The sequence below is a fragment of the Myripristis murdjan genome, chromosome 6 (genome assembly GCF_902150065.1).
Source record: "Myripristis murdjan chromosome 6, fMyrMur1.1, whole genome shotgun sequence".
Classification (NCBI taxonomy): domain Eukaryota; kingdom Metazoa; phylum Chordata; class Actinopteri; order Holocentriformes; family Holocentridae; genus Myripristis; species Myripristis murdjan.
The window spans coordinates 20,974,287-20,998,668 of NC_043985.1; the positions used below are offsets into that span (position 1 = coordinate 20,974,287).

Below are 24,382 nucleotides of genomic sequence, written 5' to 3' on the forward strand. Positions count from 1 at the left end.
AATGACTACATTAATTGTCTGTGATAGCCCAGAGAGCTGCCTTGTGCGCAGGAGGGAACACTGTGTATATGTGTGTTCAGCAGGGTCATTCTGTATGTTTGTGTGCCCGTGTGTTTGCGTTTGTGCGCTATAGTGTCTATGTGTATGTGAATGCCTGTGTGTAAATACACGTTCACAGAAACAATTTAAACTCTCACGTCCAACCACACCTGAGAGGTGAGATGTCCCTGTGCTCCCACTGTCTCCTGCTCCAAATGAAGCTCATAATGGAACATGGCAGTGGGTTCTTAACCCCACTCTGTAAGACGGACACATGGCTGTGTCTGTCTCGTGCTCTCTCCTCTCCACAGAGGTGAGCCCCTGTTAGGCAACCACAGCTCTACCTCAGGCTCTCAGATTGCTGCAGCTGTTACAGAGGGCCCAAAGGACACTGGTCTGTTTAGCCAGCTCACTGAAGAGACAACCCCCTCTCTTTCTCTCACACACACACTCTCCTCTCTTGTTGTCCCTCTATTTCCCTCTCTCTATGGGGGGCAGCCTGTGAAGTGGACATGCAAGGAGATGCACGCTCACAGCAGGACAGTATTTCAATGTACCCCAGTGTCAAAGGCACTACAGGTGTCTAGCAGTGCTACAAGGCCTTATCCATGTATCTGGGACATCCTACCATTCCTGAACATTCACAATAACAAGTACAGTGCAGGCATGCAGACTGTGTGGGAGAGCTATGCAGGCAGGGTCTACCTAATAATGTTGTTGAGCAGCATGTTGTTGAGTGCTGTATCATTATAGCACCTTTCTCCAGAGGGTACCTCTAATCCAGTTACAGATTTAAACAAGGGAAATGGTTCCAAGGCATCCATCCTACTTATCCTCAGATCACAAGGAGAACAGAAAAGCTTCTTGTCAACTCTGCAGGGACTTCAAAGGGCTCAACACTCAAAACATTTGTAGAAATTTGTGGAATTCAACATACTTAATTGCACCTGACCTGTAAGTACGTTCCAGCTCATTAGTCAAAGCCTCTGATGAAACAGACACTTAAACTCTGATTGGGCTGTGTGGTGTATGAGTAAGAGGAAGAAATCTATATTTATTCTTATTTACACTGGAGGGTCAGCTGTGTGGTCTTGGGAAATTGTGGAGAGACATGGCACTGATTGTATGAGAGCAAGTTGTAGTAGCAGTTGTAATGGCATGTCATCCAAAGAACATGATCATATATCTCTGGGGTTAGAAAAGAATGTAGGTGACCAAGCCAAGAGCAACAACAGCAATACAGCTGGACCAGTCCCACTTCACTGCTTGGTATAGAGACTATCAGCACTAGATGTACGATTTGAGCCAAGCCCACACACTATGCCCAATGTCCTGAATTGGAACCAGACCAAACACAAGGGGCAAGGCGACATCAGCCGAGAATATGTGAAAAGACAACACGAAAAGCGACACCCTTTTAAAGCATGCCAGTGCGCCTGCAGAGTCTGTATGCCAACGTAGCGCGGTCTTTAACAAAACAGTTCAATAATGCCCAAGCAAAGAAAAACAACAGAAATCCCAGTTAACATTCATCATCGGCTCATGACCATTAAGAGCTTAAACAGGAATAAGAAGAAGTGGAATGTTCTAAAAATACCCCGATTTATTGGGGTCTTAGGGCTAAACACTACATTCTGGAGTAGCTGAGCTGAGTGGAAGTGACGTCTCAGCAGATCCCTTCCCGTCATGCATTCTTTATTTGAGCTTGTGCCCCGTGATTGCCTTAGCTAACCTTAGTAATGCATGGTGAGCTAAGGAATAGGGTTAAATTGGGAGCAAGTCTTATAATGGGGATTACAGGGTGATAGTGTACCTGAACAAAAGCTGTTTTCCCAAAGATTCTGGTGCTGGCTCAGTGCACAATGATTAATGTCTTGTGTCCTCTCTGACAAAGCTCTGGCATCAACAAGGAAAACTCAACATGATAGTCTTTGTGCTCTCATCCATATTTTCCATGCGATGGCATACCGGGGCAAAATGACACAAGGAAAAAGTAGTGAGTCACCCAGTAAGTATGCCAACTTACATTGTTTAATTGTACTGATGCAGTGAAAGGAGTTTGGGAAAAGCTAGGCGGATGAGCCGCCGCAGGCCTGAACAAGCTGAGAGGTGCTGGATTGAGAAATGGGGTTTTTAGAGGACAGGGGTTGTGTCCTCTTTCTGTCTGTGAAATTACATAAAAGGACCAATGTTATCCTTTTGTAACAGTAGAAATTAACTGCACCAACAGCAACGACAGTAGCTTTTTACGTAATCCCCGTCTAGATCTAGGCTTTTTTTTTTATCCTGGGTAAGCAGGCCAACAGTGCCCACAGGCTGAGATGAGGTCTCCCTGCTCAGCAGCTGTTCTGGTGAAGATCGACTGGCCAGGCAGAAGGAGAATGAAGAGGAGGAAGATGCTGGGAGGTGGACAAATAAGGGCAAAAACATATAGAATGAAAGCTGGGTGATGAAGAGGATGTGAGGAGGAGGGGAGGAGGTGGCAGAGTGTCATCAGCTTTCAGTCAAGATGGAGCTTCCCCGGAGTTTATCAGACAAGACAAGTAATGAGGAAACAATAGGCATTCTTCCAATTCTCCCTGTGAGGGTCAGCCAGTGAAAAGAGCAACCCCCCATGCTGTGCCCTACAAAACAATTAATAGCAAGGTTCTGTCTGCGGGTTACACAAGCTTTAGCTAAGGCGTATACCGGGCATTAAGAACTACAGGCAATTCCATGAGGCAGACATGACCTCATCCAGTGAATAATGCTAACACTGTGACAATGCGTAAGACGCAGCGAGCCTCAGTCAATGCCAAGCCTATTGGCTCATTTTATAGATTCTACCCATTGTCTAACTGTTTAAAAGGTTTAAACAGTCTTTCTTTGGCACCCTCTATTCCCCATTGCCATTACATCTCCATTCCCTATCTCTCTCATAGACAGAGGAATCTTCAGTATGCAGCAAGAATGCCCAGCAGGGAGACCAGACACAAGTATGAACTGAGGTGACTGGCTGAGGAAGTCAGATGTTACGAGGGAGGGGTCAAAAGGTGACCCAAGTGCCAGCACTGCCCTGCCAAGCTAATAAATTACACTTATTTCCCTTTGTTCTGAATATTTGAATGGGCTCATGTAGGGCCTAGTTTATCACTTTGCTGCAGGAAGACCCCAGCTGCAGGGCATCATAGGCAACTAGTGACCCTTGTACACCCACGGCTACCTGCTGAAGTAATACTAGACATAATTTACATGTAGTGTATATGGTTTAATTTGCTCATTTCACTGAGGTTCTTTTTGGCTATATACAACCCAAATGCACAAGAGCTGTTGATATCAAGCACATGCCCCAGAGAAGTTCATATGTACAGGATAATGCTTTATGCATTTCGTCATACATCTCAGAAGACATAACATAAGACACAGACGTCTACTAAACTTTCACTTTTAAACTCGATTCGGCTGAGTTTTAGCCTAGAGGTTCATAGCCTCTTTTAAATGTTTAACCAACGTAAAATTTCTCAGTGGATCCCTGGGCAGAAAAAAATGCAGCGAGAAGAGCCAGCCAGGGCCAAATGCAATCAAGGGAGAGACTTTCCTTTTCAGTAACATCCACAAGCCCTTGTTTATTCCTGGTTGAGGCATTTTCGTCCATGGATTTAATGGAGAGGCATGCTCTAGAAAACTCAATTAGCAGATGCATGGTACTTCAGCCTGTGGTCACACACACACAGTGAGAGAATAGACGAGAGCAGTTAACAGAAAGTAAGGGCTGCCCATATGAACAGTGAAAAGCTTTGGATCTAATTAACGATGGAGGGGGGGTATTCATGCACCAATTATCTCTTAGGGATCAATTCAGAAGTGATAGCAGCAATGACAATCAATAGTCCGATTAAATAAAACACTGCATTGCCAATCGACTGACCCACAATACACAAAATCAGCAATCTAATTACTTTTCCAATGTAAACACCATTGCACTGTCAATTTAGAAAACAATGAGACACTTTCGAGGCTTTGGTGTTAATCTGAGCAGCCCAGCGTCAGATGCTGAGTGTCCAGTGCTAACAGAGAGGACAAAGACTACAGAATCACTGCAGTCCCTAATAGAGTCAGTGATTTAACTGACTTAGATAAAGCAGTCCAAACTAAACTAACAGACCATTAATCCCCAGTTGTAAGAGGCCATTGGCACAAAGAGGCTAATTCATTTCTGCTGAGTAACACAGCTTAGTTACAGCATAGACTCTGGACTCTGATGAGGGGATGAAGACTGAGGCCACACTTCAGCTTTCTTATGATCATCACAGTTCATCCGAGTCGAGAGGGTAGAGGAGTGGAAAGATGGAAAAAAAAAGGCAGAAAAACAAAAAAAGGCGTTTATATGAGTCTGCTCACTGAAAGCAGAGGTGGTCTTCCAATCATCCCTCCATCATTCCCTTCTCCTCCACGCACAGAAGTGACAACACCATCCTCGGCAGTGTAATCCCAATCAGAAAGACTTTGCTCTGTGAGGATGCCCGCCACAGGCCCAAGATGGGGAGGGATGCCAAGCAATTAACTGGAAAACTCACTGGTTCAACAGTCACGGTCTGGAAGCGTTTTAATAAGCTGGAAACTATTTCCAAAATGGTTGACGGTTCCGATGCTGTTCAGAGACAAAGGCCTGCATTGTAAAGGCAGAGCGTGTATTTTTCTTCACTGATCAAGTTTACTGCCAAGAGGCAGGGAACAGGCGACAGACCCAAGAGCAGTCGCCTGTTGTTTCTTTAGGCGCACACACACCCACCCCCACCACACACGCACACACACACACACACACACACACACACACACACAGTCCCACACAACACATAGCCCCCTCTACCACAAAAGCAGACATGCCGAGACCTCCTCCACTGAGCTCCGTTACAAAAATGCCGCGCTGCAGACCATTCCCACAATGGACTATTGCCAATATACTGAATCAATCTATGATAACCCTAATTTGGCCCATTCAAAAAGGAAGTAATTACATGAGAAAGTTAAAGTCAGTAAAACCACCAGAGATTCCTGGAATGGGTGTGTCAGTTAGTTTACAAAAAAAAAAAAAAAAAAAAAAAAAAAAACGAGACGAGAGAAAAAGAAAGAATGTCACAGACAAACGCACTTCCCAGCACAATGCCTCCGCTGCAATTACAGGCACACAACAGAGAGGGGACAGAGACGCTTTTCTCCAGCTTCTGTCTCTCTCTCACTCACACAAGAGCACTATTCCACAGTGCAGCCAGACACACACACACACACGCACACAAACACAACCCACCCACACACCCATCAAACACAAGACACACATACACACACACAATCAATTGAGAGACAGATTTTGCCATTTTCACTTGTTAGATTTTGCATAATTATTTGTCTTTTCTGCTCCATCTTCTCTAACTGTCTCAGCAGTCTGGATTGACAGTCATGAGTGAATGGGATGATTTGCAGCTTGGCCTGGTCATATATCAGCACTGTGGCCCACTGCTGGGACCATAGGGGTGACAGCCTTGTTTGATCTGAAGTTTGGATTACATATATGTCAATGTGCACGTGCCCTAGCCCGGAGACCTCATTGCTGGGTGGGGATATGTGAACCTCTGTCTTTCTTTTCTTCACCCTTCCTCCCTCTTGAGTTTTTCCTCTCCTTTTCTTCCTCCAGTAGCCGGTCTCTCTGGCAGGACATGACCCGCCCAGCTCACACTCACTCCATAAATCAGGAGCGGCGTCTCCGTCGTGCACTTGAAAAGAGGCCGCAGCGCTGCCTTTTCTTTGCTGTGCCCCGAGAGGCCGCTTCCTCCCACTGCACCAGAGCCAAGAGTTTAAACACATGCTTGTGTGCAGCATTTTCTGACACCCGCAGGCACAAAGTGACGCGGCGAATGCAGAGGTGTCTGTCTCCATGGCAGCACCAAAGAGTACGTTCGCCGGAGCACGTACTTACATGCTAAGAAATAGCAACCCCCTTTGATATTTACATACACTCCAATGCAAAATCACAATGAGGTAGTGTGTGCTGCTGTGTGGTTTCAAAGGAAACAAATGATGGGAGATCGCTTAGAGGTCTTTTAATATACAGTGTTAAGTTTGGTCAAGAGCAGGCACAGACGGATTTTGTGCGAAGTGTTGTATAAACAGAAATCTGACTCTTTCTGCAGCAAATGAAGCATAGACTCTCAGCAAAACTCATAAAGCACAAAATACTAATCAAATACATGCCTGTTGAAATAAATTTTAAAAATGCACTCATCAAAAAACAGGATTTTCCATAAATCCTGGTTATGTTAAAAAAAAAAAAATAAATAAATAAATAAAAAAACAACCCAAATTCCAGGAGCTTAAAATCAGGTATTAATCAGGGGAGGGGAAGCAGTGACTAGAAAAGGTCACACTCTAAAAAGCATCCCTGGTGGTCCGAAATATTTCCTTTACTTGGGCCAACATGCTTGTGTAATTAAGCCAGCCACTTCAGGCCTTCGTTTAATTAAAGTGCTGGCCAGTGTATTACAAGGTGTAAAAACTTCAGGAACATTCCAGGTCTGTGCGTTCTCTACAGTAAGGTAACTTCACCGCTCACCAGGCCGAGGAGGGGGCAGCTACATCTTCATGACCTCAGGAGAGACAGGGCACTATTAATATCATGGCTGCAATAATAATAATAGTAGTAGTAATAATAACTAACTCAGAGAATGGGCCAGAGTCAAGCCTACCTGACAACTTCTCAGTCATGCCAGCGGTGTTCACCCAGTGGCTCACACTCTGCTTCCTCCCCACAGTTCATAAACCCAAGACTTTCCTTCACAGAGGCAAAGAGGCGTCATACTTTCTGACATCAATCACATCAATCTGCAAGCCAGAGTTCACAGTTCCAGCCATAATCCATAATTATCCAAAGAAGTGTTGCCATTGAACCCCCACTGCTCTCATCGCCACACTTCAGGATGAGTTACGGATTCTCTGGCGCTAATGCCGCCATTCGCAGACCTTTCCACACCTCAGTGATAAAATGAAGTCTGTCTCATGCTCCCTTCACTCCCACCACTCTCTCCCTCTCGCCTTCTCCCTCTCTCCTTTTCTCTCTCTGTCTCTCTCGCTCTCTCTTCTCTTCTCTTTCTATCTCTGTCTGTGTCCCTGTCTCTCTCTAATGGACTTTTTGCTGGACTGACAAAGCAGGTGTTAAATAAACTCCAGCTCATTCAGACGGCTGCGGGCTACTTCTACTACTAGGAGTACTAACTAAAAGAAAAGATTTGAGCACGCCATTCCTATTTTAACTTCTCTTCACTAGCTCCGAGTAAAACAAAGAATTGATTTTAAAATAGGCTATTGTTGTTATTTTTAAATTTATGAATGGCTTAGCTCCTTCCTGGGTTGTTGACATCCTCACTGAGTACACACCGGACAGATCCCGTAGATCATCCTCACTATGCCTAGAATAAACTCTAAACCAGCTCGTGGTGCCTACAGTCATTATTGTCCTCCTCTCTGGGATTAGCTACCACATGAAAGAAGATCTTTTCACAAGCATTTAATTAGTGTAAAGTATGTTGTTCACCAGTAAAACTTAATTTAGAAGCAGTACAATAATAATATTAATTATTTAATAATAATAACAACAGCAATACATTCTATCTATCACAGAAGCAGGGACGTTGAGGGCTGGTTGACAGAGTGAGCCGTCACTGGAGTGACGAGATGAGCCACAACACACCCTGTCTCTCTATCGTGTAGCCCATGGTAAAAAAGCTTCCAGTTACACAACACTCCCTAAACTCAAAGATGAAAGCAGGCACCGTGACCGAACAGATATAAACAGGTTCAAGGCTATAGATGACTTCACATCAGCGTAATGCAACACAATGTATCCTGGAAAATATAAAATGCACAATACTGACTGCGATTTCCACATCTTGACCTTTCAAGAAATTTCGTCTGAAGTGTTTTAAATTATAAGTGGACTGTTTGTCTGTACTGTACAGACTGTGCAGCAGCCACAAGGAGCTGTGACTACCTGGAAAAAAAAGGGGTTGAAAAAAACTTGTGAACCCTAATGCTCCATCTTGACTTTCTTGAAGTGTGGACAGAGCTTCCTGTGATGTCATGCCAGGACATTCACCTAAAGCGGCTACACAGTAAAATACCTGGCAAGCAGATATTCTCAATCCTCTGTTTAGCCTCAGTTTAAGCCCTTTGTCTGCTCAACTGTCTCGGTATCACCTCCCATCAACTTTCACCCTGCTGGAGACTAGATAAAGGGCCACAAATAGCTGAGGCTTAGTTATGGCAATAGGTCAGCTGTGCAATGTGAGAGTGTGTGTGTGTGTGTGTGTGTGTTCACACATACATAGCATGTGAAAAATGTGAAAAACATGTTCCCATTCCATGTTGCAGAGCCAGTTTAGCACTCCTAACAATTTAGCACATATTAAGAGGTTATAGTACAGAATAAATGAATGTGCAGCTAGCAAAATAAAAAATAAAAAATAAATAAATAAATAAATTATTAAAAAAAACAATCATATGGATGAAAGTGGGTGGTTACATGCTTAATCTAATGATCAGTATTGGCTGCATTTGGTTATTTGTGTAGCACAACGGCTTGCTGGAGAGCTAATGATGCTCTCTTAATTACTCTGATGTAAACAAAATTAGCCACTCATTTGAACAATGACATCAAGCTAAAGTAGAGGAAAAAATATGCATAAATCTGTGCGAGAGGAACTGGTTTTCTGCAGTGCTGATGAATGTTACGCAGAGTGAAAAAAATAGCATCACAATGCTACAGTCCCCTTGAACAAAGGCCACGTTATTTCAGAACATGCTATGAGCATGCACATATATACACACACCCCTCCCCATCATGTCACGCCTCCCAGCCCTGGGCCTGTGTCTGGAGGATACGCATCTGGAGTGGGGCTTTGACTTTTAAGGGTATAGGCCTATTTGTTGAAACGTGTGCAGTCTGCAGAGAGTTAATCTCAGTTCCTCACTTGTTGTTGATCAATAAGGTGTGTCTTTGTTGATCTAGCTAAATAGATTGTCAATCAATCTTTTGAGTTTGACTTTTAAAACTGAGTTAAGAACTCCAATCTGATTTGAGAAAAATGTTACCAACAAAAACATGTTACAAATTGAAAACGAGACATGAAGTAGAAAAAGTGATGTTATGCAATGCACAATAAATGAAACACAGCAAAAAAGATGAATCATTAAAGTCTGTTAAATTGGCTGCAGGGGTGGCGATAAAGTCCTTAAGTGTTGACTTGATAAGAAGACAAGTCTGTCTCTATCTGTGTCTCCAGTAGAAGGGGTGGTAAAGTAGTGACAAAAATTTAGGACCAAGTCTGCCCCCTCACAACGCTCATGAGTGCTGTCAATGTGGGGAATGAAAAGCCTCTTTTCCATGTTGGATGAAATGGCTGGCTGCACTGGACCGCTCTGTGCCATTCCAGACTCATGTGAACGATTACAATCTCTATTTCCATCTAGGAAGTACCTAAGAAAAACTACAGTGACGCAGTTGGTCAAAGACGGAATCCTGTATATGTAATGCAGCAGTTGTTGCGTTTCATTCTGCCGGCTGATGAAATGGAGGATCTGGAGCTGTATGTAGTGTACGTTATTTTAGAACAGTGACCTGAAGTGATGTATAAGTGAAACCAGTCCGTGAACACCGATCTAATTAAACTGCCACTGCACTGAGCACAGTTAGTTATCCAGAGTGGTTAACTAAGTACAGAGTCCCCTTACTCGATACTCCTGGTCAAATATTACTCCACCACAAGTGAAAGTGCACAAGTACTTGCTTTTAAAAATACTTAAGTATTCAAAACTATATTTTCTTTCTAATCAACATATCGGTGTATTGTTATCACGATGCATCTACAGATCCTTGTAACTCTGAAACCACCCAATGAAAGCTCTGACTTGCTTACAGAACCACTATGCTACACAAAACCAATTGAAATGCCTATAAAAAAAAAAATGTCAGCATAGAAATGTAATCAAATCCACAAAAAGGACAGCCACTGTCATTTTCATTTTTTTTTTTTTTTTTTAAACACCGCTTGTCTCACAGATGCTGGATGACGTATTAACACTTTTACATCAGACGCAGAGTGGGCACTGTGTTCATTTTTTTATCCTGTGAGTAACACAGCATGTGATAAATCAAATTTTAGAAGAGAGAAAAAAAATTCACCTGTGAGTAATGACAACCTTCATAGAAATATAGTGGAGTCAAAAGTGCAATATTTGTCTCTGAAATATAGTGGAGCAAAAGTCATGTTTCCAAAAAAGAAAATACTCAAGTACAGTACAGATTCAATTTGCAATTGTGCTCACTGTATGTGTGTTGAGGCTTCACCTATAAATTGGCTCTCAATCCCAAGTAGAGAATCCTCTTTATTTGGTGCTATCTTCATATACAGAAACACTACAGTAACTACAGCTATGATTTACTAGTGCTGCAGTCACACCTACATATGAGGCGATACATCAGAATAATCTCTATGAAAACAAATTTACAAGATGTAGCTACAAGCATAAACAGCAGATAAACAGAAAACCTCAGTGTCTCTATTCCTGGCTGAGCAGACAATAGAAAGAAAGTAGAAGCTGTATAAAATTCAAGGGGCTTTCCTAAACAGAAGCATCAGTGTCGTTGATACACATAAGTGGAGGAGGGGAAAGGGAAACAAAAAGGTAAGAAGATAATACCATATATTATACAGGGAGGCGGGTGGAATGCAAAAACAAGCTTTTTACAAGCAAGAACATGTCTGGCCTAGAAAAGAGCTAACAGTACATATAGGAGTGAGACATCAACCGCAGCACGGCAGATACAGAGGTGTTGCCTTCTGCATTTTTCAGTGTAGGGTGGAACTGAACAGGGTATTTTGCCTTGTTCGTCAACAGAGAGCCACCGCACTTTCCAACCATATCATAGCAAATCAGAGGTATAACAGAACAAAAGCTAAAGCAAGCTGACTGCTATAGCGTGGGCCTAACGAGTGGAGGCCAAGTTGAGTAAATGAGTGTGAGTAATGCAGCTTAATAAAAGATGAATGAGAATGGGCGGTGTTTACATACAGGCTGTGGGCTAGCGCCTGTCATGTTTATCAGACAGGCGCAGAAAGAAGCGATTCCTGACGCACACTCAAGTGCAAACAAGCCCGGCAAGCCTTGTCTCTGTAATTGATGCACTAATGGGAGAGGATGGTGGGGGGTCGGACTGAAGGGGGACTAGTCCAGACTGGGACTTCAAAGGCTTGCTGGACGCTTATCAACAAATGCGCTCTCATCAGACACAAGAGGATGGAGCAGATGAAAGGAGTGCTAATGCACCTCCACTTCCACCCCATCCACACATCTATTCTGCTCTATCAGCAACAGACCTGAGGAGCCAGACTACCTTAGGAGGGGCAGAGGGGCATAGTATCAAAATACACGCACACACGCACACACACGCGTGCACACCAATAGTACCTACTGAGGTGAGTGAGTTCTTACGACCTATAAGCCAGCTCATCTTTGAATAGCAGAGCATGTGCTGGGAAAGGTCAAGCATATTTCAAGTAAATGATAAATCAATTTTTATGATCAACATCGGTCAACCCAGGGCTGTCATACCGGTGGCTTAAACTTTTATCAGTAACAAAATTGCCATGTCACCTTAACTTATCCAGTATGCCACAATAGAATGACAATAATCTTTAGTGTCCTGCGAGTCCAAAGCCAATTTAGTTAGGATGAATGAGGATAGCGGTGGTTCCCAGGTGATATGGCCTTTCCTTCCCCTCCAAGCAGCAGGCAGAGGATTGAGCTGCAGCGGGGAGCCTCAGAGACCTCTATATTTATCTGACACAGTAACAAGCCGCTGTGTGACTGCTGCATGGTGCAGAACAGCTGCACAGTTCCCGTTCGTCCTATCACTGCTCGGACACGACTCTGTTGTGGCCAGGGATGAGGGCGGCAGGGATGACCCAGCACACGTCATCATCCGTGAGTCATCAGGAATGATACTGAATTCGCATCGCTATCTGCGGGGAAGAGAAAAATTGAATTCTGTCTCTGCAGCTCAGCAGTGCTTCATGCTTTCTCTCACACACTGCTGGAATTCTCTATGGGAGGAGCCATAAGTCAGAGTTGAGAGCCATATTTCATCCTGGGCCACCCCGACGCTAACAAAGCACCAACTGGTGATTGCTGTGTTGGAGTGGCCCATTGGGGCGGCTGGCCAAGGAGCTGCAGGTCTGCCAAGAGAGCCAGGCCAAGAGGGCTGGAGAAGACAGAGGAGCCCCAGCCACCTGTGCCCATTAGGCTGGGTGCTGACAACTGCACTGGGCTCTGGGGATCCCTCCCAAACAAGCTGAGGAGAGAGAGGAAGGGGAGGCACCAGACAGGGTCAAGGTCATTCTTCATTCAATAGACTAATGACAGTCAGTAAACAAGCTAAACTGCATTACGTGTTGTTGCCGGTGAGTTTTATAGGAGGATTTGTAACAAATGGGCATCATCAAAACTCATTGTTTGGTACTGTATCATGTAGTCCCTCTTACTGGTGAAGCGAAAAGTTCAAGACAGGATTTGAGAGAACGTGTGTGGTTATCATTGGCATTTCAATTAGCTGAGTAACCTCATGAGATGTCCTTTGTAATTTTATGATGCTCTTTTATCTCCTCAGTGTGCAAAGCTAGCCAATAAGAACATCACAAATGTCAGAACACTTCTGGCACGCTGTGGCCTGCTTGAAATCTCTTTTATAGACACTGCACAAACACACACAAACATGCAGCACCGCACAACCATCAGATCCATGACTCATCTTTAGCTAAGCTGTTACACTATGCAATAACTAGTCTGTAGTTACTGTGAGGTACTGATGCATCACCCTCTACCGCCTCTGTCTGCCTGCCAGCTTGTGCCAAAGCCTCCAGGTCACAACCCACAGGTTCTCCATTGGATGTATCAGCACAGACACTCCCTGGTTTAAAACAAGACACAGCCCACACTGACATACACTGACATGCCCTAAGGAAGCGGATCTGTCTTCAAAGAAATATTCTCACACACATTTTAGCCATGTGTGGAGGGCAAGGTAGGGGGAGAAAATTTTCCGCCAGCCTCCCACACACTCACACACAAACATACAACAAGAGGGAAGAAAATGAAGAAGAGAAGTGACTCTGTGACCTCGGTGATTCTGACTCTAACTACTCTGGCAAAGCAGGCTACTCTCTTCTCGCTGTGGTATGCCAGCGTATATCCTCACCTCTGCAGGAGAGATTTGTCAGCAGGAGATTTCTTTTTTTTTTTTCCCACTGTGGAATTAACCCGTGCTCTCAAAGCTTACTTGCAGGCATGGCACATTATCTCCCTGGCAACACTGCCAAGCCTGCCCAGCAGTGGGTAAATGACTGGCCCTGGCTGCCCTGTATGGAGGAACAGAGCTGGGGCAGGCAGACAGAGCCGCCAAGGACGGGCACAGGCAGCAGGCACAGGCACCCATCTCTCTCACCTCTGTGAGAAGCGTCACTAAGAGGCGGAGATAGCCCTCATCCTTCCTGCCACTTAAAGCAGGGCTGAGGGGAACCTACCACAGAGCCAGGGGGCCCCACGGTGCTGTGAGAGGAAGTTATAGTATTCACACAGATTTATGAATGAGCGTTGAGAGCAGAAGATGAGTCACAGCTTCCGTGCTGCACAGCCAGAAGGCAGCAGGCAGCCTATCACCAGAGGCGCTGGGTGGTTCAAACAGGCATCAGTCAGGCTGACTCCACACCACACACTGGGCTGACACTTAGACGGGCACACACATACACACACACCAGGCATAGTCACAGTGGGCACACACACACACACAAACTGGGCACAAGTTGAGGAAAATTTGTCAAAGCAAATGGCACGTGAGAGCAGTGATGGAGTGTGTGTGTGTGTGTGTGTGTGAGTGCCTGTGTGTTTGGATGTGAGCGCAAGTGTGTCAGTCAGTCTCTTTGGACGCTAGCAGTATGACACACAGGTCCTATTTTGGTCAATCATGTCTATGAGAGGAAACCTATGAAAAGAGGCCAATCTGTCAGCGCTTTGAGAGCAGTCCTTTGTAGGCCACAGAGGACAGGAGTCGGATAAACTCACAGGCCCGCCATCAATGGACAACAAGCCCTGCTGTTCATATACGAACAATAACACACTGTATAAGCATATCATCATGAATGAACTCTGCTAACATGCAATCAAATTGAAATTACACTAAGAAAGACACTGTTGTTGACATCAGAAGTTAGCAATAGCCGTCGACACGTGTCTGTGGCTTTTCATGAGTCTCACCACACTCTGCTCAGGCAGTGAAGCAAATAGAATATGTTACAATTTTGCTTTTGGGAGGAACTCAAAACAAATTAAAGTGTGAGGTAAAAAGAATTCCATTCTGACCAATCACACTCGCCATTCATGCTCAAGGACTCTCAAAGTCCAAAGGCAGCCAATAAAACCAATTGAGCAGAAAAACTATTTGTAACCAAACACATTTTTCCCCCTGCTTTGAAAGGGCTCAGGTTCTAGGTACTTAGTGAAGAAGGTCTCTGTTTTGGATGAATGTATTAAGATCGGCTGCTAAAAGTTCCCAAGAATGACATTTATGAATGTGACCTAGATGGGAGAAAATGTGGCAGAGGCCAGGAGGGGGAAGGAGAAAGAGGGAGGGAGGGAGCAGGGGTGTAGATGGAATGTACTGAGACGGTCTAACCAACAGAAACACATACACACACATGCACATGTGTGCACACACGCACACACACCCACCAAAAAACAAGCAATCACAAATAGTCCCTCCAACATTTGTTATGCACACATAGCTGGGTAGCAATTTGTTGGCTGATTTTGTGTAATTCAATTAAAATACAGTGAAGGTTTCATAAGTAGACAACTGGAATTCTTAAAATGTAACGGATGTAAGTGCAAAAAAAAAAAAAGTGTCAAAACATACAGGCTATACTAGCTATACTACAAGTACAACATTTATTTGTGCGCATACATGGTGCATACATCAACCAAGTAACACTCATAATGGTATCACAATGTAATTCATAAATCATGATGCTGCTGTAACATGGGAATTTCCCAGTTTGTGATTTACTTTGTGATCAATAAAGTAAATCTATCTATCTATCTATCTATCTATCAGTGTCTCCATTCATAGATAGTAGATACTTTTCCCACTTTTCCTGTTGAGGTACATTTAACAACTAACGGGGCAGCAGTGAAGGAATGATAGGAAAACAACTCTCTCCCTCAAACAACTCTCTACCTCGCTCTCTCCCCCTATTTCTCACTCTCTCTCACTCTCTCCCCCTCTCTCTCCCTCTCTCTCACTCTCTCTCCACACAAAACCTTATTTACAGCTTGTTGCTGCTTTTCTTGCCCCCGGACCACTGTTTAAAAAGACATAAGCATCCGAGAACACAAAGAGAAAGAGGGTCTGTGCATAAGGCTGCCATGAAGGGAGCTTTGTCTGCCATCTTTAATTTATTTATTTCAATGACACGGTGTAGTAACATAGAGAATCAATAGTCCCCAGTCCTCCAGGGAAATAATAAAGACGAGGGCACACTAGCAGTACATAGTGTGCCAGCAGGGCCAGGGTTAACTGAATAGGACTATTATGCCTCACATGTTGAATACATCTACCCACACTCACCTCCAAGATCGACTCCATACGGACGCCTTCTGCCATTATGTGAGGCAATGCCATGCAGAGGTAACCATACTAGGGTGTCTATCAAGGCAGCAACATGGCAGTAACCAAGCACAGACCCACATTCTTCTTTCCAGTGGAGTGGTGGTGACCCGATGAATAGGCAGCAAAGCTGAGTGTGGCAGTGGAGGAGAAGATGATGGATCTGATTAGGCCATCTTTAGTGTGGGGCTTGTGGGCGGGCGTGTGTGAATGAGTCTGATCAAAACGAGTGCCATCTCTTTGGCACAAACTCTGGCACGCTGCCTGAGCCTCTGAACAAAATGGAGCAGGGCACGGTAGAGGGGCTCAGGCCTGGTGAAAGAAAGGGATGTATGAGCACTGAGTCACCATGCAGACCCAGGAAAGCACCAGGCTCTCAGGATTGGAAATGGAGCCCTCCCTGCTTCCTGACCGTCACCACAGCGCTTTGATAAGCCTCAGGAAAGCCATTAAATATTGAAAAGTCTCCTTGTACTGTATGTGCTGGAAAAAAAGTCCGGGATTATGTTTGTTAAACAAAAACTACCGGCAAATGATCATATGTCATAGCCCACCTTTGCTCCACAACCCCCTCAGACAAACACTCACACACAAAAATGCACCCACATCAACATCACCACCATCACTGTCAGTCTAGCTCCTACTTACTCCCCACAAATAGTCTCTGTAGGTCCTAGCACGTATTATCTGCGCATACAGCCTGCACTGTGTATTTCCCCCTCTTTATCCCCTCAGAACTGCAATGACTAAGCCTGCAGGAATTTCTACCTTATATACTCACTTAAAGGGGCAGACACATTCCATCCCACCCCACGTATATAGCTTGTACCTAAAGTATCAAAATTTCTAGCCTCTGGCCGGCACACTAGGCGCATAATTCCTACACAATTCAATCTCACTACAGCTAATCTTGTCAACCAGAAGTACTAGCTGTGTGGTAGCTCGAGAAATCAATTTACAAAGAGCCCCGGCAGGATGGGGAGGATTTGCATTCCATTTCCTCTACAATTAATTCATATTTCCTTGTCAACCGTTAGTGAACCAAATTAGCCTACCGAGCCAAAAAAAACAAATCATAGTGAAAATGGAGATAAGGGGAAAATTTTCTACTGTGTAGCTGGCGTGTAATAATCTTAGTTTGGCAAAATGAAGTGCAAATAAGGCAAACACTTGACTGGTACACAAATATGGGCATTTTATTTCCACCATTTTCACAGTTTTCAGACAGCTATTTACCAGCTGCACTGGTAAATAGCTGTACAAGCTGGTGCATCTGGGTTAAAACTCCAGCCTTCAAATAAACTTGAAGTTGTATACTTGTAGTTTCATAAAGAAAAGACAGAAATCGTGTACAGTACAGGGTTTTGTCTGCTAGTGTGAACCTGCTTGACACCGTGACTACTTTTCCCTTCTGTACATTAGGCTCAGGTCAGAGCTTTCACAGCAGTGATATCAAGTGGGTCTCTGGCATGCAGGGAGTAAACATATTATCGAATGCAAAAGTCTCCCAGGCTGGTGGAGAGCTCTGCCAACTGCCAAGGCTCCAAAATGCTTTAGCTCGGCTGGGTTCAGTATAAGGACACACGGAGCTCACAGGCTCTATATGGCATAACAGGGCTGGTCCCCTTACCTCAAATTTCACTTTACATTGCTACAGCTCATCCAGACACTAATGTGGAAGCCAACACCACAGCGTTTTCAACTGTAACACTGAAAAGCAAAGGCAACTACAGCATGTGAGGCAAAAACAAACATATAGGGCCAAATAAATTAACATTTTGATTTATTAAAATTTCAAATGCAGGCTTTACTTCCACCATTTGTCAATATCCTCACTATAAAATATGTAGGACATGATGTTCTTAAAATCACATGGGCACAGGGCAGCAGTTGAGAAACTGGACTTGTAACCAGAGTGCCTGCTATGCTGAGCATACTGTAAGCTAATATTCTAACACATAAAGGAGAAATGCGAGCTATGTGAGGACAGGAGAGTGTGACAGTGTGTGCCTTCTCTGTGTAGCGGCAAAGACTAACCTGGTCTGAGACAGCGTCTGAACAGGGCAGTGTGCTCCCCTGCTTGGCATGCCTGATTGTGAAAGCCTCAGGTTTGTCTGGCATTGGCTCTGCTATGGAATTAGGGGGCAGACAGAAACCTCAGGGGCCATTTCCAAGCTAGTCACGAGACCCACCGACTCAAAAAAACAAACAGCACACAATGTCACAGGAACCAGGGCCACCCTAACAAGCAGGTTGCCCACCACTACAGTGATGAGAGAACGCCTCAGACAAGTAAACAGTCAAGAGACATCTGACAGCCAGAGCTGTTAACAGCCCCTGATAAGACCAGCAGAAGAGAGCGGGGTGAAAGGAGAGGAGGAAGCATCAGTAGAACAGCTGACACACACAATAAGAGAAGAAATGCTGGCTGAAGCTGATGGAAGAGGAGGATGAAGTGAGGAGGAAATGGACAGACAGCGGGTGTGAAGAAAGGGAAGCAGTGACAGGGAAGGCAGGGAGGAATTACGAGGACGGATGGGAGTGAAGACGGAGGAGGGGTGAAAACAAGGGGAGGAGAGAGGAGGGGTGTGTATATTTCAACCCTTCAGGCCCGTGTGTTAGTGAGAGTTTGCCGTTGAGCTTGTATACTTGACATTTCTCTGACATTTCCCCTCAGCACCCCTCCCCATCCACATGGCTGCTCAGTTAGGGCCTCTCCACGCATCGCTGCCTGCCACTAAAAAGTACCCAGAACCTGAGCTCCAATCTCCACCTCCCTACACAGTCACTCCCACTGCCTGCCATCCAGCCACAAGTACGGCATTAAGCTGGCTTACCGTCACCAGCGGTGGCCATTGTATTTACATCCACCTCTGAGCAGACCGGACACAATGTGCTCTGACCCGGACTCACTATTCTAGCTGGGGCAGTGTTGTCTGAAACTCTATGTAGTGAACAAACAAACATATGGAAGGAGGAGCTCTGTTGTGCTCCATGAGGCCTAGAAGGCCCAGAGGCTAGGCAGACAGCACTCCCTTCTCATGTACTGTAATTAAAGAGGAGACTGGTCCATATTGACTAGAAAACCACTGCATGCCCTTGAAGGAACATCTGTACCGGAGAAAAACAAGGCAATTATGCAGAGGGGGTGGAGGGGAAAAGGGAGGAATCTGAGGAGGAAAAGGGAGGTAGAAAGATCTAACCTAAAGAAAGAAAAACAGAGTAGGGAAAATCTCATTCTTGCATCAAGCCAGGAATATTAACAGACATCACAGGCCTGTTTTGTTGCTACTATCACCCAGGCTCGCTCTGTCCTATTATTACTTCACTTACTCCTCCTTTCTTTCCACTGTGTATGTCCCTGAAAGCCTTTATCTGCAGCCTTGAGACCTCAAGGCCCTCTGGATGAATGCATTTACCCTGACCTCTGCTTGGACCTCAGGGAGAAGCAAACTGGTTCAAACAATTCTCTTGCGCTGCCTGTTAAGTCTGATGTTAGAAAACAACTGAGGGTTCCCTGCCAAACACTAAGATATGTATCTAATGTGGGGAAAAAACAGATGTGATTTAAAGGTCATTGCTCAATATGTAAAAAATACAAATGATTACACCCTCACAGCTGCATCGTTCTGTAAACGTAAGAAGTGTGTTAAGCCAGAAATTATTTCCTAACTGCATATGCATCTTTCAAAATAAATATTTGTTTTGCACAAAAGTGAAAAAGATCCAGAGGATGTCTAAAACATGTCCATAAGAAATATCACTCTACAACACTGAGACAAATCTGTTCATTCAATTGCCAATTTTATATGGCTCCAGTTATCAAAAACAGCATAAATGGAGCTCCCGCAGCACGCCTTGAAAATGGTCAGTCAGCTAAACAGCGCGTCCAGAGGAAAACAAAAGTACAATAGTAGACACTATAGCTGTTCAATGGGAACAGAAGTGGTTACAAAGAACGGGACGAGAGGCTGATTTCCACTATTTGTTCGGACGGTTTGTGGGAGGGTGGAGGGTGGAGGGTGGTGTTTGAGACTCCCGACTGACCATGGGAGCTGTACACACGTCTTCAATAGACGAGGGCCGGGGGAACATTTTCCCACCATCATTACATACTGATGAGAGGACAGGGGGAGCTGACACTAAGCAGGAGTAGAAGCCATGTTTTCTTTGCCAGCTCCTCAGGCAAAAACATGCATCTGCATACCTTTGATTCACTCACTGAGATATGGCAGACAGTCGCTAGACAAAGAGAAACTTGAGAGAGAGAGAGAGAGGGAGAGAGAGAGAGAGAAGGAAGCAGGCGCCAGACTCTCTCAAGCACCACAGTGTGTTCACAGTCTCGACTAAACAAATAAATAAAGAGCTATAGTACACCTAGTTCATGCCATGGCACTGATATCACCCTCTCACCCGCACATTAACTTCAACCACATCTGCTAACCAGCACAACAAAGCAGCAAAACCAGCAAAGCCAGCAAAATAGCCCGTCTTTCCCATTACATCGTGTTACCAGCCACTTTATAAACTTTCCATAGGTTACAACTACTGTCTTCACCTAAATAATCTTTGCCTCACAATTTTTTAACTATTGATTTATTTTTGAAATGTAAGATGCACCACAAACTCATTGATTCATTCAGCGTCTCTTTACCTGTTTATTTCTGCTATGAAAACTGCTACTGATGTCATTTCATACTTTTTAAGTCTGTTAATTACCTAATTAGTGGTGCCAAATTGCAGTAGTAACTCTTTCATCTGTTCAGATAAGATAAGGCATTGTGCACTATTTGTTATGCACTATCAGTGGCGGAATATGAACTTCTGATAAAGCCCATTGATGGCTCCTTCTCCATTTGAAAAATAGTTTCTGTGACCCTGCCCACAACCTTGGAAAATTATTAATGAACCTCCCCCAGGCACCATAAACTGAAAATTAAAGACACTGGCTAGATGTTTCAAGGAGGCCATCAAGATCTCAGTATCTTTGCTTGAGTAAAGACAAGATCAACATAAAATTAAAATCCGGCAACATGACCCCGAACCATAAACCCAAACACTGTAGGATTTTATGTTGAACGGTAACATAAATTTTTCACATAAAGCCTGATCAACGGCTCACCGCTCTGTCTCCAGTTCTGTCTGTGCCAAACAGGCTGTGTGTATTACATAGGCTTACACAATTGCCCCGTAGTTTTGAACAGGCGTGAGCCCAAGACAGCTGACCTAGTTGTCCCCATTTCTACAGATTTCTCTCACTCTGACCTCCAAGAGGAATAGGATGATGAAGACGTGCAACATTGCTGCTAACTGCTGTGGATTTAGCATTTCACCAATTGCTGGGAGAAACTGAACAGAGGTGATAAACTATGCAAAACTGAAATCAGACCAAGAAATACTAAAGTTTTATCATATAGAAATGATATGACCCTCCCCTGAACTGTTTTAGAAAATGCCTGACCCTGCCCCTGGGCTGAAATTAAACAAGGATGACACTCCCCCAGATTCCTCCATATACCCCTTTCCATAAATTGCAAACAGTCCCTAAGGCAAATATTTAACTGACATGGTCCAGACAGGTAGACTAGCTTATTTCTTGGCAGAGCAACTTTAACCTCAACTGAGTATGCCTTTCTAATACCTGGTGCTCTATATTACAGCCATCCCTCACTCCACAAATAGCCTGATCTAAAGACAAGGTCTCTATAATGAACAGAGAGGAAATGTTTGCACTGGCTCGTGGACAATTCTGCAGACTGACGGAAATGAAGGAAAAACACCACACAGATTCGTGGGATTTGTTCACTGGTGAAGAAATACACAATTTCAGAATGTTTGTGAGGGTGAAACCCACCTACCTAGATCAAAGACAAATCTGCATTTACTTGTATCACGCGAGGAATATAAAATTTATTGCAGATACTGCCCTTATTGAAATCAAATCTACCTACGTTAATTTAAATGAACAACAACAAAATAAATATGGTTCCTGAACACATCCCCTCCCTGACTCTAACTTAGCAAGTCTCCATTTAGACAGAGTATGAAATATAAAGCACCTGGATCTCAGCTTACCTTTCTGACACTGGTTGGAGGTCCAGCAGCGGTAGTCATACTTATTGTTGAACATGGTCTGTTGACAGAGAGGGTTGTCCTCCATGATACCTGGGCAGATGTCCTCACACTCCTTGGACTGCTTATTCCCACTGATAACGTTGCTGAACTCATTCATGATGAGGGACCAGTCCACCGAGTCCAGGTAGCAGAGCTCTGGGTTTTTTTCAATCCGGATGGCTCCCCGCGTGATGTTCCTCAGGTTGTACAGGCCGATGTCCTTCAGGCTGGTCATCTCAAAGATCACCAAGGCATAGTGGTAGAAGAGGTTGCGCCCACGGATGACGCTCAGGTTGGGGAAGAGCGTGCTGAGGCTGTCCAGGCCTGAGACGCGGAACAGCAGCAGGTAGTCGGTGATGACGGTCAGCTTGGGGAAGCTGAGGGAGCGGAAAAGCTCCTGGTTGAGGTGGCTGGTCTTGTCAGAGATGAGGAGGATCTGCAGGTATCCCTCCACCACAGTGCAGTTCTCCAGTCGCTTGAACTCACGAATCTCATTGCGGATGTCAATACTTGGACCACAGACTAGAGGACACGCAGAGAGAAAGGGTGTTCAAGTAAAAGTTCACCAAAACAACAGTTAACACAAAACTAATGCTATACACATTGTAAGAGATGGAGATTGTTTTGAATGGACTAGCTGCTTGGAAGGAATATTACAATACAATTTTGCTTAAAATCACATTCTCCATCTCTCTATCATTGGATCACATTGGATCAAAGAAGTATGGGAAAACAACACAATAGAGAGCATTACTGAATTATATTTGTGACAAAATGTATGTAATGTGGTGGGCTATGTTATGCAGTTTGCGGCAGGATATATAGGCATTTATAGATTAGCAAGTAGATTACTCTTGCCTAAAGATTTTAATCTTCTTGAAGCATATAATCCTGTTAGTCAAGATGCTAAGGCTGGCACTTTGCAAGTAATGTGTCATGTACTGTAAATAAAACACTGTAGAACAAAAACACCACCATTTCAGACAGGCGTTGTTATTGTAACAGGGCAGAGGCATTATCAAGCAGGGTCAACCGAGGTGAATGCATTTTTAATATAGAGACGACTTGGTAAATTGCCACGAAGGCATGGATAAACACTGTGAAACACCTGCTGTCTACATTATTCCACACGGAAAATCCTCATTTCTCTGAAAAATCTAGTCTCCATCACCTTGGATAACCCCAGCCTTTGAAAAAGCCATTTGTCTGCGCTCTGCATACAGAAAACAACACTTGAAACCACAGAGCCTGGAGCGCCCTCCGACACCACAGCACAACAAAGATACCATTTATTATTGATGACAATAATCTCTGCTTTTAATTTTGCCTGTCAATTACTACAAATGAGAATTGACAGCAGAGGATATTTTGATAGTGTGACTGTATACTGATGTAACAGCTAAAAAGTTAGAGAGATAAAAGACAATGTAGGCCTACATAGATATAAGCTGTAAAATTCACTTATAGTGCATAATGTTAAAAACGTATAAGACAATGACTGATTCATGTAATTAGAAATTTGCTATATATTGCAACCAACAGGACCCATAATGTTTTGAAAAGCCTCCAAGAAGGTTCAACAGTCAGCACAGGAAATGCCTTGACATATGAGCTCCTTGGTTAAACCTGTTATGTTCTTAAAGAGGCTTAGGACGCCCTCGCAGCGAGCGGCACTGTCACAGCGCCTGGCCAATAAGACAAACCCTCATGTTTTCAGTAACAGTATTTGATCCTTGTCAAACACTGTCAAACCAAGACTGAGGGACAAAGAGATGGAGAAAAGCACTAAACTGTTTCTAGCTCCGTAATATCAACTATGTAACCACGAATTTCCTCTTAAATAGATTTGACCAAAATGGCAAAATGGTAGTGGAAATTTTGCACCAAACAAAACAAAAAAAAAAGAAAGACAGAAAGAAAAAGAGAACTTCTACTTGGCACATTCTCAACCGCAGGAAGTGTATTCACTCTCAAAATGCTCTAAGAGTAAATTAGATCCACTTCAGTAATGAAAAAAAGGCCATGTTTTTTTTTGTTTGTTTGTTTTGTTTCAAACTACTCTGCCAAAAATATCCTGCCATTGTTTATTAGGATGAATGAGCTATATTTGCCCTTGTCAGGGTTTTTCACTTCGCCAAATTTAGAACGGAAATGATTACTCCAGTAGAAAATAGTATTTGCTTTCTCCAATCGACACCGATGCCCCTGGGCTCCACTTGTGAGCCATCGAGCTGCATGTCTTCTTTGTTTCATTGAGAATTTTCTTCCAGCTCCTCCAGCAGTAGGAGAGAGGGGGGAGGGGTGGAGCCACTCAAATACAAAGACTAATTTGTTTGATAGTAAAGAGAAACTCTAGGCTTCACTTCCTGATGAAGGCAATAATAAAATCAGGGGGCGTCTGGCCAGAAAATGGAGGGGGAGCAGAGGGATACTGTGGTGAGGGAAGAGATAAGATTTCTGCCATGCCAAGCTATCTGAGGTCAT

At 44.0% G+C, this 24,382-nt stretch overlaps 1 protein-coding gene across 2 annotated transcripts in view; it reads right to left on the reverse strand.

The window, feature by feature from the left end:
- igf1ra (insulin-like growth factor 1a receptor) overlaps positions 1-24,382 on the reverse strand; it is a 77,499-nt gene that overhangs the window by 46,411 nt on the left and 6,706 nt on the right. For both annotated transcript variants that reach the window (XM_030052797.1, XM_030052796.1), the window contains exon 2: positions 21,860-22,420. In XM_030052797.1, the coding sequence (XP_029908657.1) occupies positions 21,860-22,420 (561 nt within the window). The remainder of the gene's footprint in view (positions 1-21,859; positions 22,421-24,382) is intronic.